Source organism: Camelus bactrianus, chromosome 16 (assembly GCF_048773025.1).
Source record: "Camelus bactrianus isolate YW-2024 breed Bactrian camel chromosome 16, ASM4877302v1, whole genome shotgun sequence".
Classification (NCBI taxonomy): domain Eukaryota; kingdom Metazoa; phylum Chordata; class Mammalia; order Artiodactyla; family Camelidae; genus Camelus; species Camelus bactrianus.
The window spans coordinates 40,888,606-40,903,796 of record NC_133554.1 but is presented as its reverse complement, the minus strand read 5'-3'; the positions used below and the strand labels follow the sequence as shown (position 1 = coordinate 40,903,796).

Genomic DNA, 15,191 nt, shown 5'->3' with positions numbered 1-15,191 from the left:
GGCCAACCCCTTCCAGCCCCTCTGAGCTGGGTGAAGGCAGGCCTCAGAGAGGGGAGGGAGTAGGGCGTGGAGAGAGGGAGGAAGGGAGGGATTGCTGAGAGACTCTGGGAGGGCTCAGCTGCTGCACACAGCCAGGGGGCAAAATCGGTTTTGACATCATTTACAAACAATTGCAATTTCTAGGAAAGAATTATTTTCTGTCTCCTCTGGGTATCTCACAGGCACCTCACGCCTAACATGTTCCAGTTGAGCTCCAAGCATCCCCCAGCTGCTTCTCCCACGGTCCTCTGCATCCCAGTTAATGACCCTCCATCCTCCCAAGTGCTTGGGCCCCACGCCTGAGGATACTGATCTACCCACACTTCTCCCCTTCTCCGCTGCTGCACCCCCCAGGCCTGGTCCTACTCCTCCCTCCTTCTCCCTCTCCACATCCTCGCCCTCCATTCCCTCCCATTCTTAGGAGCCTGTTAAAATGTGCTCAGAAGCCTTGGCACCTGCCTAGCACCCTCCCGTGGTCCTTCTCACTCAGGATAAGGCCCAAGTTCTCCCACGGTCCCTACCCTGACCTCTGCTCTCAGCTCCCAGGACCCCCTCCCCTCGTTCTCTCTGCCCCACTCAGCTGGTCTCTTGCCTGCGCCTCCCACAGGCCAGCTTCGCACTTTTCCACATGGGGCTTTGCACCTGCTGTTCCCTCTGCCTGGAATAGTCCCTGCTTGACGGGCGAGGCCTCCCAGAGCACCCATCCAACTCACTAGTCCTGCTCGTGCTTTCCTGCTTGGCCCTGATCCCTGCCTAACAGACGACCTGTTTGATTATTTTATCTCATTTTTGGTGCCCAAGCTTCATGAGGACAGGGAGATTTATGTCTCCCCAGCACCTGCAACCATGCCAGGCACATAGTAGATGCTCAGTTAGTGCTCCTGGCCCTGCACTCTCAGCCAGGCAGGCCCTAGACAGCTGCAAAGCCCGTGGCTGGAGGGAGCGAGCAGCCCACTCACCGGGAGCTGCTTCTCCAGGCAGATGCTGAACGTCTTGGTGTGGTTGGGCTTCAGCTTCTTGAGGGGCACCCGCGTCTCCCCAATGAATTCGTTGTGGCGGAATTTGTCCTCATCACACACGGAGATCCTGGAGGGCAAGGGGCCTCTCAGTTTGCTTCCAAAGTCAGTGGGGATTTGCAAGCAGTGGTGGTGGTGGTGGTTGGGGTTGCGTGGGCAGGGCCAGCCCCGTGGACCAGGCTGGGTGGGGTGGGGGGAGCCAGAGGCCAGGGGCCTCACCTACCGCAGGGTCTTTCGGATCATGTCTTCGTCCGTGATCCCATAGTAAGTAAGCGTCTCGTTCCATGTGGGGTTCAGAGTGTTTCGGAGAGTTTTCGTTCTCAGCTTATTTGCCTGGAGAGAGAAAAAATGATCTTCTGAGCATCAAAAGTGTGGTGGGCAGGGTAATGGCCCCAAAGAGGACCACATCCCAACCTCCTGAACCTGTGCATGTGTGGCCTTCCCTGGCAAAGGGGGTTATGGTTGTTAATCAGCTGACTTTAAAACAGGCGGATTGCCGGGGGAAGGTATTGCTCAGCGGTAGAGTGTGTGCTTAGCATACACAAGGTCCTGGGTTCAATCCCCAGTACCTCTACTAAAAAATAAATGAAAAATTAATTTAAAAATACATAAAGAAACTTAATACCCCCCTCCCCCCCACCCAAAAAAAAAAATAAAACAAAAAAACCAGGCAGATTGTCAAGATGATCTGGGTGGGTCACGTCATTACGGGGCCCTTCAAAGCAGAAGAGGGAGGCAGGAGAGTCAGAGGCAGACATGACGAGGGAAGAAAGGCAGAGGCAACACTGGCTTTGAATATGGAGGGAGGGGCCATGAGCCAAGGAAAGGGGGGTTCCTCTAGAAGCTGGAAATAGGCTGGAAATAGCTTCTCCCCTAGAGCCTCCAGAACAGAACGGAGCCCTGATGACATCTGATTTTAGCATGGTGGGACCTGTGTCGGAATCGCACCCTGAAGAACTGGAAAGGTAAGAAATTTGTAGTGCCGTGAGCCACAAAGTCGGTGGTAATTTGTTAAGGGAGCCTTAGGAAATGAAAATAGGGGGCTCCTGCCTCCTAGGGGTGCGTGTGTGTGTGTGTGTGGGGTGTGTGTGTGTGGTGTGGTGTGGTGGGGATGGTGTCTACAGGAGGCTGTGGGGCTGGGAACCTGCCTGTGGGACTGGATTCTCTCCCTCACACCTCTCTGCCTTCGCTAGGGCTGTTCCCTGCCTGAAACGCACCTCTCCTAGAGAATGCCTGGAAGCGCAGGGTAGGGAGTGGCCCATCCAAGCCACCTATGGCCTCCCCTCCTTCCCTGGTGCTTCCGGAGATCCTGGTTCTTAAACTCCTTACCTGTGTTCCCCCTGCAGACTCTGAGCTCCGTGTCTGAGTCCCTCTGATGTCTGCCACAGTGATCTAGGCTTTGAAGTTAGACAGCCCTGGGTTCACATCCAGCATCACCACTTACATAAGTTCTGTGGAGCCCTGTGGGTTACCTGCCCTCTGTGAGGGTCGGGCTCCCCACTGTGAAAAGCGCATGAGAACAGCTCTCTCTCAGCACTGTTTTCAGACCTCTTTCTAAGGAGGCTGAGCTCTGTGGGGAGCCCTACGGGAGGCCCCTAGGACTCAGCAGCCAGGTACTGTGGACTCTAGAGACGCACAGTCACTGAACTCCAGGGCTGGGCACCTGCCTTGGCCCTCGGCCCTCACAGCCTTGGGGTCCTCTGGGTGGCATGAGGATGCTGGGGCCTGGAGTGGGAGGAGGGCCACTGCCGCTTCCCCCACAGCCCTGCCCTCCCTACAGAGGGAATAATCACCCCTTTTGGGGAGGCCCCCCAGGATCAATGGGAGTCCCAGCCCGACACACTCATCCAGGGAGTTTGGGCCCCAAAGTTAACTCAGGCCCCAGCAGCCTGTGGGCGCTCAGCCTGGGGGTGGCCACTTGGGGGCAGGACTGGAATTGTCCTGAGCAGTGTCAGGGGAGGCCCTCTGCCCAGGAGGGTGCCCCATTGCAGATTCTTCTTCTCTGTCAGGTCAGGGCCAGGAAGGACGTCCCCATCTTTGGCTTCTGAGAAAGAGGCCAGGACTAGAACACCAGCCACTGGGCTCTGCTGCTCACACTCCCGTGTCCTGTGTCCCATGTCCCTCTGCCTCTGCCCTGGTCTCTACTCGGAAGCAAAGCTGCTGGACTCCAGTTGAGTCCCTGCTGGTGTGGGGTCTGCCCAACCCACCCCTTGGGATGTGTGTGGGTCCCAGGGCCAGGGCAGGACCCAATCCTGAAAAGATGATGTGACTTTCCCTCCCATGAAATTACAAATAAAACACTGAACAATAAGACGTACGAAAGGAAGTCTACTCAAGTTCTGATCTAGCACCAAAGGTCTCCTGTCTTTTCCTCTCTTTTTGTAGATACACCTGTTGGGCTGGCCTGTGTGTTGGGTCATCTGGCATGGGAACGAGGATTCTGTAGTCAAATAATTAGGGCAGATGCCCACCACTCCATCCCCCTTGTAAAGCATCACAGAGCAGCCCATCAATAAAGGCTCTGATAAGTCCCGCAGCAAAGAAACCTGTTTAACAACGTTTTCCAATGTTATTTGGCCACAGAACCCTTTGCATATAGTATTAACCTCCAGCTGAGGATGTTTTTTTATAAAACACTGGCCGGGAAATTCTCCGGGGGAGTTTCCTCAACTTAGCAGGCAGGTAGTGCCAACTCATGTTCCCTGGGAGGTCTGGAGCGTGTGGACTGACTGGGTGCTCTGGGTGGAGGTGGAGTGAACCCATCAGCTTGCTTGGGCTCCGAGTGGGTGTGGGAGCTGTGGGCCTCCCCGGATGTCCCAAGCCCAGCCTGGGCCCCAGTTGCAGGGCTGGTCAGCAGGCCTGAGGCAGGGCCCTCACCTTACTGGCTCCTGGCAGCAGGTGCAGCTTGACGTAGGGGTCCGCCAGCCCATTGTGGTCCATCGGCTTCAGGCCCTGAGCAGAGGAGAGGCAAAGGGTGTAACTGGGGGGCTGGGGACACAGAGCAGTCAGGGCCTCCAGGAACCTGGGTCAGCAGGCATCCTTGCTCCTGGGCCTACTGGCTGGGTCTGTTCATGGCCCTCTTCACAGAAGCAACCCGGCCTCGCACCCCCAGAACGGGGGGTGAGGATGGCTCGGTGCTGGTACACTCTCCCCTCCCCGCAAATGTCTGGCCCTGGGCAGGCGACTTGGGGCATCTTTGTCAGATGAGCTTTTCTCTTTCTCTCCTTATCATGGAGGCCAGGTGACTCACCTTTCTCTGAATAAGGGCCTCGTTACCCTGCTGTACTCGGGCCCTTTCCTCTTCCTGTCCCCCCTCCCCCAGCTCGGCAACTTCTCTCATTGACCCCAAGTCCACATGACCCTCTGTCCACTCAGCCACACGCGTTCCCCTGTGGCCATGGGAAAATGTCCTACATCTTGGACACCAGGCTCAGTTTCTGTCTGGCTTTGCCACAGCTCTCAGCCAGTCTGTGTCCATGGAGGCCACACAAGCTGGCTGGCCACAGAGGGTCCCTCCACAAGATGGCACCCCTCAGTGACTTCCAACAACCAATCAGCGTGAAGAACCAGGGTCCCCATGGGACCATCAACAGATGGGGCTCAGTGGACCTCACGTGGGCTCCTGTTTATATTTTCCTTCTGGGATGGCGCACAGGGATGTAGGGAGGCAGCTGTGGCCTGTGTGGGGCTGAGTGGGCAACCCCACGACATCATTCAAAGAGGAACTGCAAGTCATGACCAGGCCACCTCCCAGGGCAGCCGAGGTCCTTCTCTCTCCCTCCCCATCTTGGTTTGGAGGAGCCCGCAGGTGGGTCCTTCCAACTTCTAACAACCACTGCTCTGTTCCTGGGAAGGGGCACACAGGTTTTAGAGCCAGGCTGGCCTGGGTTTAGGTCTCAGCTTCTGCACTTACTAGCCGGGTAAGTGAATGCGTTCTCCTGAGCCTCAGCTTTTGCATCTGTAAAAGGGGTTAACAGTCCCCACTTCCCAGGGCTGGGGAGAGAGGTGAGGAGGCAATGCTGACGCAGGGCCTGGCTGCTGGGGGATTTGCTCCCCTTCCCTGACATGCAGGCCCCTTGGAAGATGCCAGAGAAGCAGCTGAGCGGGGGTGGTGAGGCATCTGAGCTCTGCCCTGCTCCGTGGGGACGGCTTCCCTCCCTAGCTGGGCGGCTCCTCCCAACACAAGTCTGTCATCCCGCCTCTCACCCTTCCCCAAGAAGGTGGAATTTCCCAGGACTGGTGGTTCTGTCAGAGTTTTCCCAGTTGCGTTGTGGATATGAGTGCCCGTGTGTGTGTGTGTAGTGGGTGGGGCGTCTGCATCAGGGCAGCATCAGGTCCTGAGCATTTACTTAATGCTCACAACAGCCGCATAGGTGGGGACAATTAATTGTCTTACAGATGAACAAACTGAGGCTGCTCTGCTCACCAAGAGGGAGGGTTAACAAGCTAGGGTCCAGAGCAGAGGCATCTGGCCTTCTCCCAGAGACCCCCGAAGGGTTCCACCTGTCAGCTTCAGCCTTCCCACCGCCTGGGGCTCCTCCCCACACCCCAGCTCCTCCCATGCCTGCACCACCACATTCCCTACAGAACCGGATCCAAGCAGAGGATGAACTGGAGAATGGGGAGCCACCATGGTCGGGTGCTCCCATCCCCCACCCGCAATGCCTTGAAAGACACACTCCCAAGTGGATATGCGGGCACACCACCCCCCACCCCCAGTACACCCACACCCACACTCTGGGGCCCAGGTAGGGAAGGCAGGGCACACAGCACAGGAGGGGCCTGGTGTCTGGAGGGGAGGAGAGGGCATGGCTCTGGCCAGAGTGGCCTGGCAGCCAGTACCCATTCCCAGCCCCCAGGCCTGGACAACCTCTATACAGCTGGGTGGAGGGAGACGGGAAGGGGTCTGCCCGGGCTGTGCAGCCTGCCCTTCCCCGTAGTACAGCTGAGGGTCCTAGGGCAGGTCTGGAGCTCCTGCATCACAGCCCAAGCAGCTCCCAGCTCCCAGAGAGAGCAGGGGCAGGGATGGCGCGGGCCCAGCAGGACACGACTCACCCCTGCCACGCATTCGGGCTGGGTAGGGCACAGCCGGGGCTATACCAGGAAGCCCGCCCCTCTGGGTGGGCAGAGCCACAGGCAGGATAGGAGGAGGGGCAGAGAAGCTTGTGGGTTGAGGGGCTGGTGGGGGAGCTGGTGGGGGTGCTGGGCCCAGGCCCTTGCACGGCTCTACTGGGAGGGTCTAGCAGGCCACATGGCCACCCTTACCTTGCGGGAGAACATCAACTTTGGCACCTTCCTCCCAGAGGGAGCGATGCAGTGGGGGGACGAAGGGAACAGTGTGGCTGAGAACACACAGCTGCCAGCCCAGGGGCGGGGGCGCAGCAGGGTTCACAGACACCCACCCCCACCCAGAGAGCAAACTCAGGCCCACCGTACCAGGACTAGCCCCCTGCCCGAGGGCGTCAGCATCCAGAGCCGGGAGGCCCAGGTGCTGGGAACCTCGGGAGGGAGGCATCTGAGTCCAACCCCCCTTCTTGGCCTGTAGGACAGGCCTGTCACCTCCCCGCCTTCCCTGTCTCTCTCCATAGCTCCCCAGCTCAGTCCCCTGAAGGCCCCCGCCTCCACCTCATTCTCTCCAGCTTCTCTGTTCTCTTTCCCCCAAAGTGCAGGGCTTTTTAGGGGCAGCTGAGATGACTGAGGCAAGAACTCCCTCCCGGCCCGGCACCTGCAGAGGAGACGCCACCCAGCCAGGACAGGAAACAGGGGTGGCCTGGCCTCGGCCCCAGCGCCTTCCCCGGGGCACCTACCTTGGCCTTGCTGATGGTGCAGTGGAGGGCGCTGTTCTCCTGGTCGTAGAGCAGGCTGAAGTCCAGCGTGCCCAGGGCGGCTGTAGACACGGAGGGCTCAGTCAGGTGGGGGCTGCGTGGTGGAGAAGCATCACCCACCCCGTGTGGCTGGACAAGGTGCCACGGTGACTGCCACCCACTGAGCACCTGCCGCGTGCTGATCCCCCAACCCTGGGAAACGAACACTCCCCCCAGTTTCCAGACAAGGAGCTGAGGCTCAGGAGAGTCAGGCCTGTCCTCCCCAGCCACCGAGGGTGATGGTCCAGGAGTCAAACCCGGGCAGTGGGCCCCTGACCCCCGCACTGAGAAGCGCAGCCTGGGGCTGGTCCAGTGGAGGGGCCACGTGTGCTGGGTGCTCAGCTAAAGGGGTTCCTGCCCTCCTGGTACAACTGCCAGTCTGGGCTAAATGAGGCTGCAGGCCCTGGCTGGGCTGACTGCCCTGTCACTTGCCACCCCCCAGCAATACTTGGGGCTAGGGATCCCTGTCTCTCCGGTCCTTTGGTGGCCCCAGGCAGGATGCAAGGAGTCAGCTGGGCCCTCGGGCTGCTACCCCTAACATCTGAAAGGCAGCGAGTGATTCCTAAGGGCGGGCAGAGGGTTAAGTAATCATTGGATGCAGCTGCTACCCTCGGGGGCGATCACACACGGCAGCCTTCCCCATGGATGTGGCTCCCAGTATGAGGGCGGGGTTGAGAGTGGGGGCAGGCTTTGGGGGCAAGTCTCCAACAGCAAGATGCACATTCACAGAATGTCTTTAGAAGTCCAGATCCTGCTGTGGGCTGCTGGACTGTCAACTGGCATCCCATTCATTCATTCTTTCCCAAGTGTTTACAATATGCCAGGCCCTAGGAATGAAGGTATCAATAAGGCAGGGTTCCCGCCCTGAGGAAAGCACAGCTTAATGGGAGGAACAGATGAAATAGATTTGCCACAACAGTCTGGTGGGCCAGGATTGATGAGGGGTCCAAGGGGAGGCCTGGCTTTGATGTGAACTGAGGCCATCAGGGAGGGCTTCCTGGAGGAAGTGACGTTTCACCTGCACCATGAGAGATGAGTAGGGGCTGGCCCATACACAGGGGGCTGGGGGAAGGGGCATTCGAACCACAGGCCAACTGAAAGGGTGGGTGGCTGAGTGATGCTGAGGGGAGGGCAGTGCTCTATTCTTCAGGCCCGGCATGCCTAGCAGTGGTCTAGATCAAACTACAGCCACCTGGCCAAGTCTGGCCACATTCATCTGTTTACATCTTGCTCATAGCTGCTTTGGCACCACAACGGCAAGAGCTGAGTAGATGTCACAGAGGCCACGTGGTCCCCAGATCCCCAAGCTAGAGCAGGGGTCCAGACATGGCAAAGTTTCGGGTCTGTGGAAAAACAGGCAATTAAGGCCCCTGTGTGCGGAGCGGTCCTTGATTCTGAAGTCTGGCACTGAGTCATGTTCACCTTGCTCCCCAGATCCTAACACAGGGTCAGGCACACAGCTCAGTGTCTCTATCACTGCCCGGCAGGGACACATGTGGGGTGCGAGACCCGCCCTCTGACGTCTGCCCCTGGGTTGTAATCCCAGCTCTGCACCTCCTTGCTGTGTGGCCTTAGACCGCTTACCCAGTCTCACTGTGCTGCAGTTTCCTCATCTGCAAAATGGAGACACATCCGTCTCCACCTCACAGCGTTGTGCTTTGACACCGAGCCTGGGGTACAGGAAGTACTCAGTAGATAATTATAGAAGGAGCAGGTCCATTTAGGTGATTTTTTCTAGATAACTGTACTTGCCCCTCTGAGACGCCTTCCGGAATGAACTCGTTCCAAACTGGATCACTCCCCTCCCAGCCTTCATGAGCAGAATATACAAATGGTCACTTACACTTTTCTGAATAACCTGAGTCATTGCTGTGAACAGGGCGACCGTTTTGCATGTCAGAGTCACAGCCCAGAGACAGAAGGGCATGTGAGATGGTTCCTCCACCAATGGATCCCAGATGGCCACTCTTTTTGAGGTTTTCTTCCTCTTTCTGCCTCCTGCTTTGCCATCAGCTTGAAATGCCTGTTACAGTACTTGCCTCTGGTACTACAAACAGCTCTCCCTCCTATTCAATAGTTACTTGGTTCCTCTATAAGACCAGGTGAGAATACTTGTTAAAACTGTGTCTAAACTAAAAGTCAATAGGCCTTGAGTGAAGCCTAAGGTCCTTTCTCCTGAGGAGAGCCTGTGTGCTTTTGGTCTAGCTGTATCCGGCCCTTTGCTGCCTGTATCCAAGCCGCCCTTGGTGCAGGTGGGCAGGTGAGGGTGCTGTAAGCGAGGCCTCTATCACCACGCCTGTAACAACTAACACAGCCACGGGCCCAAGATGCTCCAGGCCCAGGCTTTTGTAAAAATATTCTCCAAAGCTCTTGGCTTTGCACAACAGTACATCCATCTGCCGTTCAGTTCAGGCCTAACGTGTGGCTTGTTCCTTGTTCCTCCTGAGGGCAGGGACCATGCCTCCATCACGCCTTGTGACACCACCAAAGAGCAGATGTTCAGTTGACACAGCTGGTCCATCCAAACCCATTGGTTCCCCAGCCACTCACGGGAGCAGAGATTTGGTGTGATGCTCGTGGAAAACACCCAGTCCACGACCTCTGCCCGATTCTCCATCTCAGAGAAGGACAAGCCAGCAGAGTCCCTGCTGGGAAATTCAGCTCCAGGCCGTGAGGGGAGCCCCTCCCACTGGCTCTACAGACATCCCTGTTTAAGGGTGGGGCCAGGTGCTGCTCAGTGAAACCGACACCTGGTATCCCAGGAAGGCATAGCAAGCCCAGTGCTGCTCCAGGATGGGACTGTTGAATTTCTTTCTTCCTTTTTTTAATGGAGGCACTGGGGATTGAACCCAAGACCTCATGCATGCTAAGCACACACTCTACCACTGAGCTATACCCTCCCTTGCCGATGAATTTCTTTGCATTCCAATGCAAGTTTTATAAGAAATAATAGTTTATAATTAGAAGCTCAGTCACCATTTTCAGACACTTGCTGGTGGTGGAGTTCTCTTATGGAGCTTAGAGTCCAAAGTTCCCTGTATTTCCTATTTGGAGAAATGAAGCTCAGAGAGGGAAGGTGATCTGGTCAGGGTGGCACAGCAGGGCTGGACACAACCCAGACCTCTTCACTTCCATCCTGATAGCCCCGCCTTAAAGCCTGGGGGCTTCCAAAATTTTTTTCGTCTGCCAGTTTGTTAGTTCAAACCTTAAGAGGATGCAATGGAGAAACAAAAGAGGGAAAAACAGAATTGCTCTTGGGGCTTGGGGAGTGGGGAGAGCTTGGCTGCCGCCCTGGAGGGGCCTCTGAGTTGAAATGCACCCTGGGTTTGTGTAGATGAGGAGGGCCCTAAGGGCGGGTGAAGGTGCTTGTCTGTGTGAGCGACTCAAATCACATGTCCTGCCTAAGGTTTACATCCTTGGCAAAATAATGAGGGTTGGTCACTAATGGGCCTTTGAGAGTTGTCACCCGCTTTGTCGATAATTATAGAGCTTTAAAGGGGCTAATTCAGAGAAAATCGAGCTTAAGCCCCTGTCAGTTCCTCTAGGGCAGAACATGCCTTTCCTCTGCTGATGGAGACTGACAGCATCATTTTGACCTTGGTTTGCACCTGGACTTTCCTCACCCGTACACCCTTGGGAATAGGAAATCGGTCCTGTGTTTTGTTTTTGTTTTTGTTTTTTCTAAGAAAAATGTCAGCCTCTCAAATAGTTTTTAAGAAACTCTGGCAAGAACCACAGAAAATGATCAAGTCTGAGTCGAAAGCATTTCATAGTTGGGGAAACTGAGGCACTGAGCAGGGGCTTGCAGAGGGTACGAAGAGGAATGAGCCACACATTGTACATCCCTGCCTCCAGGAGCTCAGAGGCAGAGGGTCTGGACTTTTAGAAAACCTGTTCACTCCCCTGCTTTACACTGTTCAAAGGTTTTCCACTGCCTCCTGGACTCAGTTCAACCTCCTTGGCATGGCAATCAAGGCCCTCTGGGATATGACCACTTTGGCCTCATCGTCGGTCTTTTCCCCTTGCTTCTGCCCCTGGACTCTTCCTCCTTCCACTCTGCCGGCCTGTGTCCTCCCTCCTCCCAGCCTCAGGGCACGCACTCTGTGGGGGAACTCCGCTAGCCAGTGTTTCACATTTGGGTTCCTGCCCTCACCGCTGCGCTACCTGTGGGTCTCAGTCTGCATGAATTTCCTGATGTCAGAGATTATACCGCAGGCATTCCTAAGTCTCCATGCCCAGCACAGTGCCTGACACCTAACTGGTCTTCAGTGCATAAAAATAAGGTCCAGGTAGAACATGACAACTCCAAGGAAAGGGAGTCACAGCCAGTCCGGACAGGGAAATGCCTCCAGCTGACGGCTTTCTGGGCAGGCCTAACGGCAATTCCTCTTCTCCATCCTTGCTCCAGGCCTCTGTGGGCATCAGTCCTGACCCGAGGACAAATCATGCTGAGGCAGGTGTAAGCAGGGGGCATGAGATGCAATTCTGGCCATCATGACAGGACAGTTCTCCCGAGGACTTCTGGGAGTGGCTTCCTTGATTTTAAACTTAGACACGGGCGAGGAAATGGATCTTTATCAAATTTAGGCTCTTACTGTTACATGTGATGCCTGGACCTGCTGCAGCCACCTTGGACCATGAGGGAGATCAGCCTAAGAGGAAAAGGGCACGGCCAGGTGCAAAGACAGAACCATTACTAGGGAAGCTGCTGCTGAGAGGCTGCATGAATATACCCCAGTGCCACGTGACCTCGACAGTCCTCACTGCTTAAGGCGCTCTGAGTTTTCTGGTACTTATACCCCCCAGCATTCTAGTCATTACAGCTTGGAAGAGTGGACTGGGTTTCTGCAGATGGAGAGTGGGTGGGAGAGCATCTCAGGCAGGGGAGCAGCACATGTGGAAGGTGGGGCATAGGTCCCATCAGGGCAGAAAGCAATGGAGTCTAGCCCAGCCAGGCTACACTGTGGACCACTGGGAGGGGAGGGTATTTCTAACTCCAACATTCATGCATCTTCTCCTGGTCATCACTCCTCTATTAGATCAGTTTGGAACCTGTCAATTTCGTGCCTGTACCTTGAGATGACTTAATAAAGGATGGGCTTTAAAGAGAAGGAAAAAAAGACCGAATAAATAAATAGCACTTCACTCTCAGCCTTGAAAAACAGAGCAACCGTCCTAATTTCTTTTTGTTAGAACAGAGATAATCCAATAATTAGGGCAGCAAATAGCATAACCCCAGCTAAAGCCGTAATGAACCATCTGGCTTGAATCATTTAGGCTTATTGTAGGGATCTGGTTGTCAGAGCTGAGATGGGGGTGCGGCCTGGGGTACTACGTGGAGAGTGGTTTCAGCTCAGAACCTGGTCCTGCCACAAGCAAGAGCCAAGATTGCTGTGCTCCCAGGATGGGATGTTTGCTCAGCCTCTGATGGGATCCAAGCCCAGGGTGGCCACCCCTTGAAGGGAATCAGGGCCCCAAGCTGACCCTGGCTCAGCCACACGTCCTCTTCCTTTGCTCTTTTCAGCAGAGGGCCCTGGTGTCATGGGTGTGGCCAGCCCACAGCTCAGGCTGGCAAGACTGTGTCCAGACTGCCTTGTACTGCCGACCCCAAGTGCATCTGTCCCCTGCTAGGACAGTGAGCATTCTGGGTCCGAGGCCCCAGCCCTGTTCCCCCTCTGCTGCTGGCATAGTGCTTGGTGAAGGACTGCTGAGTTGACGGCCTGAAGATGGGGCAGCTGGCGTGAATTTTGAATTTTCTGACCCCTCTCCTTGCCTGTGGGTTCAGGGACAGCCAAAAGAAACCACCAGATTTCTCACGCCTTAGCTGTATGTCATCAGAGGGCCCTGGGTAGCACCAGGAGGGCCTGAGGCTCAGGTGGAAGCCCTGCCCTGCTTGCCTGCTCCCTTGGCGCAGCAGGAAAGGCGCTGGAAAAGGGACTAAGTTCCCCACCCCTTCCTCTAGAGGTGGCTGTAGACTCAGGGCACGCAAAGTGGGTGATTTAGATCTTAGTTAGGGCCTGCTCAGAGGCACAGCAAGTGAGGGGGATACCCTACCCAGGGGCCAGGAGCTGAAGGTGGGGAAGATCCAGGGTGCAGCCCTAAGGGCAAGAAACTCTCAAAGCCATTTCCCCAAGCTGGCAGGGAAATGAAGGGAGAGGCTTGCCTCCCATCCCCATGTGGGGGTAGGGGGCAGGGCCTCAATATGCCAGGCTCTGGCCATAGGGTAGTGGTCCAGGCCCAAGAAAGTGCAGAACAGGCAGCTTCCCAGCACAGGCAGGGGCTGCCATCCACTCCTCTGATAAGCTTCCTCCCACTTGCTCTTCCTGGGCCTCCCTAGGTAGGGTGATGAGAGGTCTGGCCCCATCTTTTCCCGCAGTGGTACTGGTAACCCCCACCATCAGCTTCCAGAGGCATTTTATGGTGGGGGAAACTCCAGACCCCAGGCCCAAGGCCCATGTGGGCACCCAAGCCAGGCGCAGCCACCCTCCTTGTACTGCAAGGGGGATGGAACCCGGCAGGCCTGCGAGAAGCAGGCGAGCAACCCCTGCCCGGAATGAGCCACATCCTGGGCAGGGCTGGCGTTTGACGAGGGTTTGCCAGCTCTCAGGGTGACGCGGCTGGGGCTACAGCGGGTCTGGGGGCCTGGCGAGCCCCGCTGCCCGATCCCCATCCCGCGCACACCCATACTGGACAGGGCGGCGACCTCTTCGTTCTAGGTTTCCCCTCCAGTCCCAGGGCGGGCAGGGCTGGCACCCTCTGAGCCCGGAAAGGCGTCAGGAGCGGCAGCCGACCGGGCCTTGGTCCTGGGGACCCCGGCGCTTGCCTACTCCCTGGGGCTCCGGGCTCAGCCCGGGAGGATGAGGCGCCGGCTGGAGTGGGGGAGCCCTTCCTGGCCGGGAAAGCGGGTGTAACAGGTGGGCAAAGGTCGGCGGCCGGGTCGAGCGCAGCGGCGAGATCCATGGACATGGGAGGAGGAATCGCCAAGGTTTTTCCAAAGGACAAGCGGCCCCGTGGTCTCCTGGTCCTCGGCCCGCGCTCCAGGCAAGCCGCTGCGCTCTGCCGCCGCCGGGCCCACCCAGGAAGCCGCCTGGCTCCGGCTCCGGCTCCGGGCGCCCTCGGCCTCCCGCCCAGTCCGACCCTCGGCCGCAGGGCCCGTCCGCCACGGGCTCTGGGGCGGGGAGCGACAGCGCGGTCGGCAGCAACTGGTGTTTCCCCGGGGCGCAGCTCCGCCCTGCCCGGGAACAAAAGCCGCCGCCTGCACCGGGGCTCCCGAAGGGTGGGCTGAGAAGGGGCGCGGGGCGGGCTCCGGAGAGCCGGGCCGCGGAAATGGGACACCCCCAGGGGGCGCCCCCAAACTTCCCACCTCTCAGATCCGCTCAAGGGAGTTGTCGGGGCTGTGTGTGAGGGGCGCGCGGAGAGCGCATGGCGCGGCCAGCGGCCGCCACCGGGGAGGGGTGTGCCGGGGGAACCGAGACCGCGGGGGGAACGAGGGTGGACGAGGGCGGCAGAGCGAGCAGCTGCACAGGGGAGGGGGCGAGGAGCCGGCGGGTGGGAAACTTACTGCAGTCGTCGGACTCGTAGCCGTCGGCGTCCGGCTCGTCCTCGGGTGGCTTGGCCGGCGGCCGCGCCGGGCTGGGGCTGGGGCCGGGGCCGGAGCCTGGGCTGGCGCCATAGGCTCCGAAGAGCTGGTCGACATCCTCGTCGTCGTCGCGGGCGCCGTCGGAGGGGCTGCGGCGGCCCGCGCTGGCCGCGGCCGGGCGCGCGGGGGCGTCCGGGGGCGCAGCGGCGCGGGGCCCGGCGTCCGGGGGCAGGCCCCGCGGGAAGCGGGGGAAGTAGTCAGAGATCTGTTTGATGGGCCGGATGGGGCCGGGGCACACGTCGATGGCCATATGCTCCTGGATGCTGATGGTCGCCTTCTCCCCGCGCCGCCGGAGGGTCATGCAGGCAGCGCGGCCCCGCCCGGGCGCGGCCCGGCCCGACCCGGCGCGGCCCCGGCCCGGGGGGGGCTCAGCAGGCCCGGCGGGGCTTGGCGAGGGCTGCGGGCATCGCCGGCGGCGCCCCCGGACGGCCCTGACGCTGCTGCTGCCTGCTCCGCGGCGGCCGGTGAGAGTGAGTGCCAGGGGCCGGCAGGCAGGGGGCGGGCCCAGCCCGCGTCACCGGCAGCCGCCGAGCAGTGCGAGTGTGCGGGCGGCGCGGGCGGCGCGGAGCGAGCCGAGCGGCGCCGCACTCACTCGCACTCACACCGGCGCGCACGCCGGCCCGGGACCCCGCG

At 58.4% G+C, this 15,191-nt stretch overlaps 1 protein-coding gene across 1 annotated transcript in view; it reads right to left on the bottom strand.

Moving 5' to 3' along the window:
- Positions 1 to 15,191, bottom strand: part of DOC2B (double C2 domain beta) — a 25,544-nt gene extending 10,353 nt beyond the window's left edge. The window contains exons 1-5 of the mRNA XM_074343202.1: positions 14,481 to 15,191; positions 6,863 to 6,942; positions 3,933 to 4,007; positions 1,279 to 1,388; positions 999 to 1,125 (exon numbers count right to left, since the gene is read on the bottom strand). Of these exons, the coding sequence (XP_074199303.1) occupies positions 999 to 1,125; positions 1,279 to 1,388; positions 3,933 to 4,007; positions 6,863 to 6,942; positions 14,481 to 14,859 (771 nt within the window). The 5' untranslated portion in view covers positions 14,860 to 15,191. The remainder of the gene's footprint in view (positions 1 to 998; positions 1,126 to 1,278; positions 1,389 to 3,932; positions 4,008 to 6,862; positions 6,943 to 14,480) is intronic.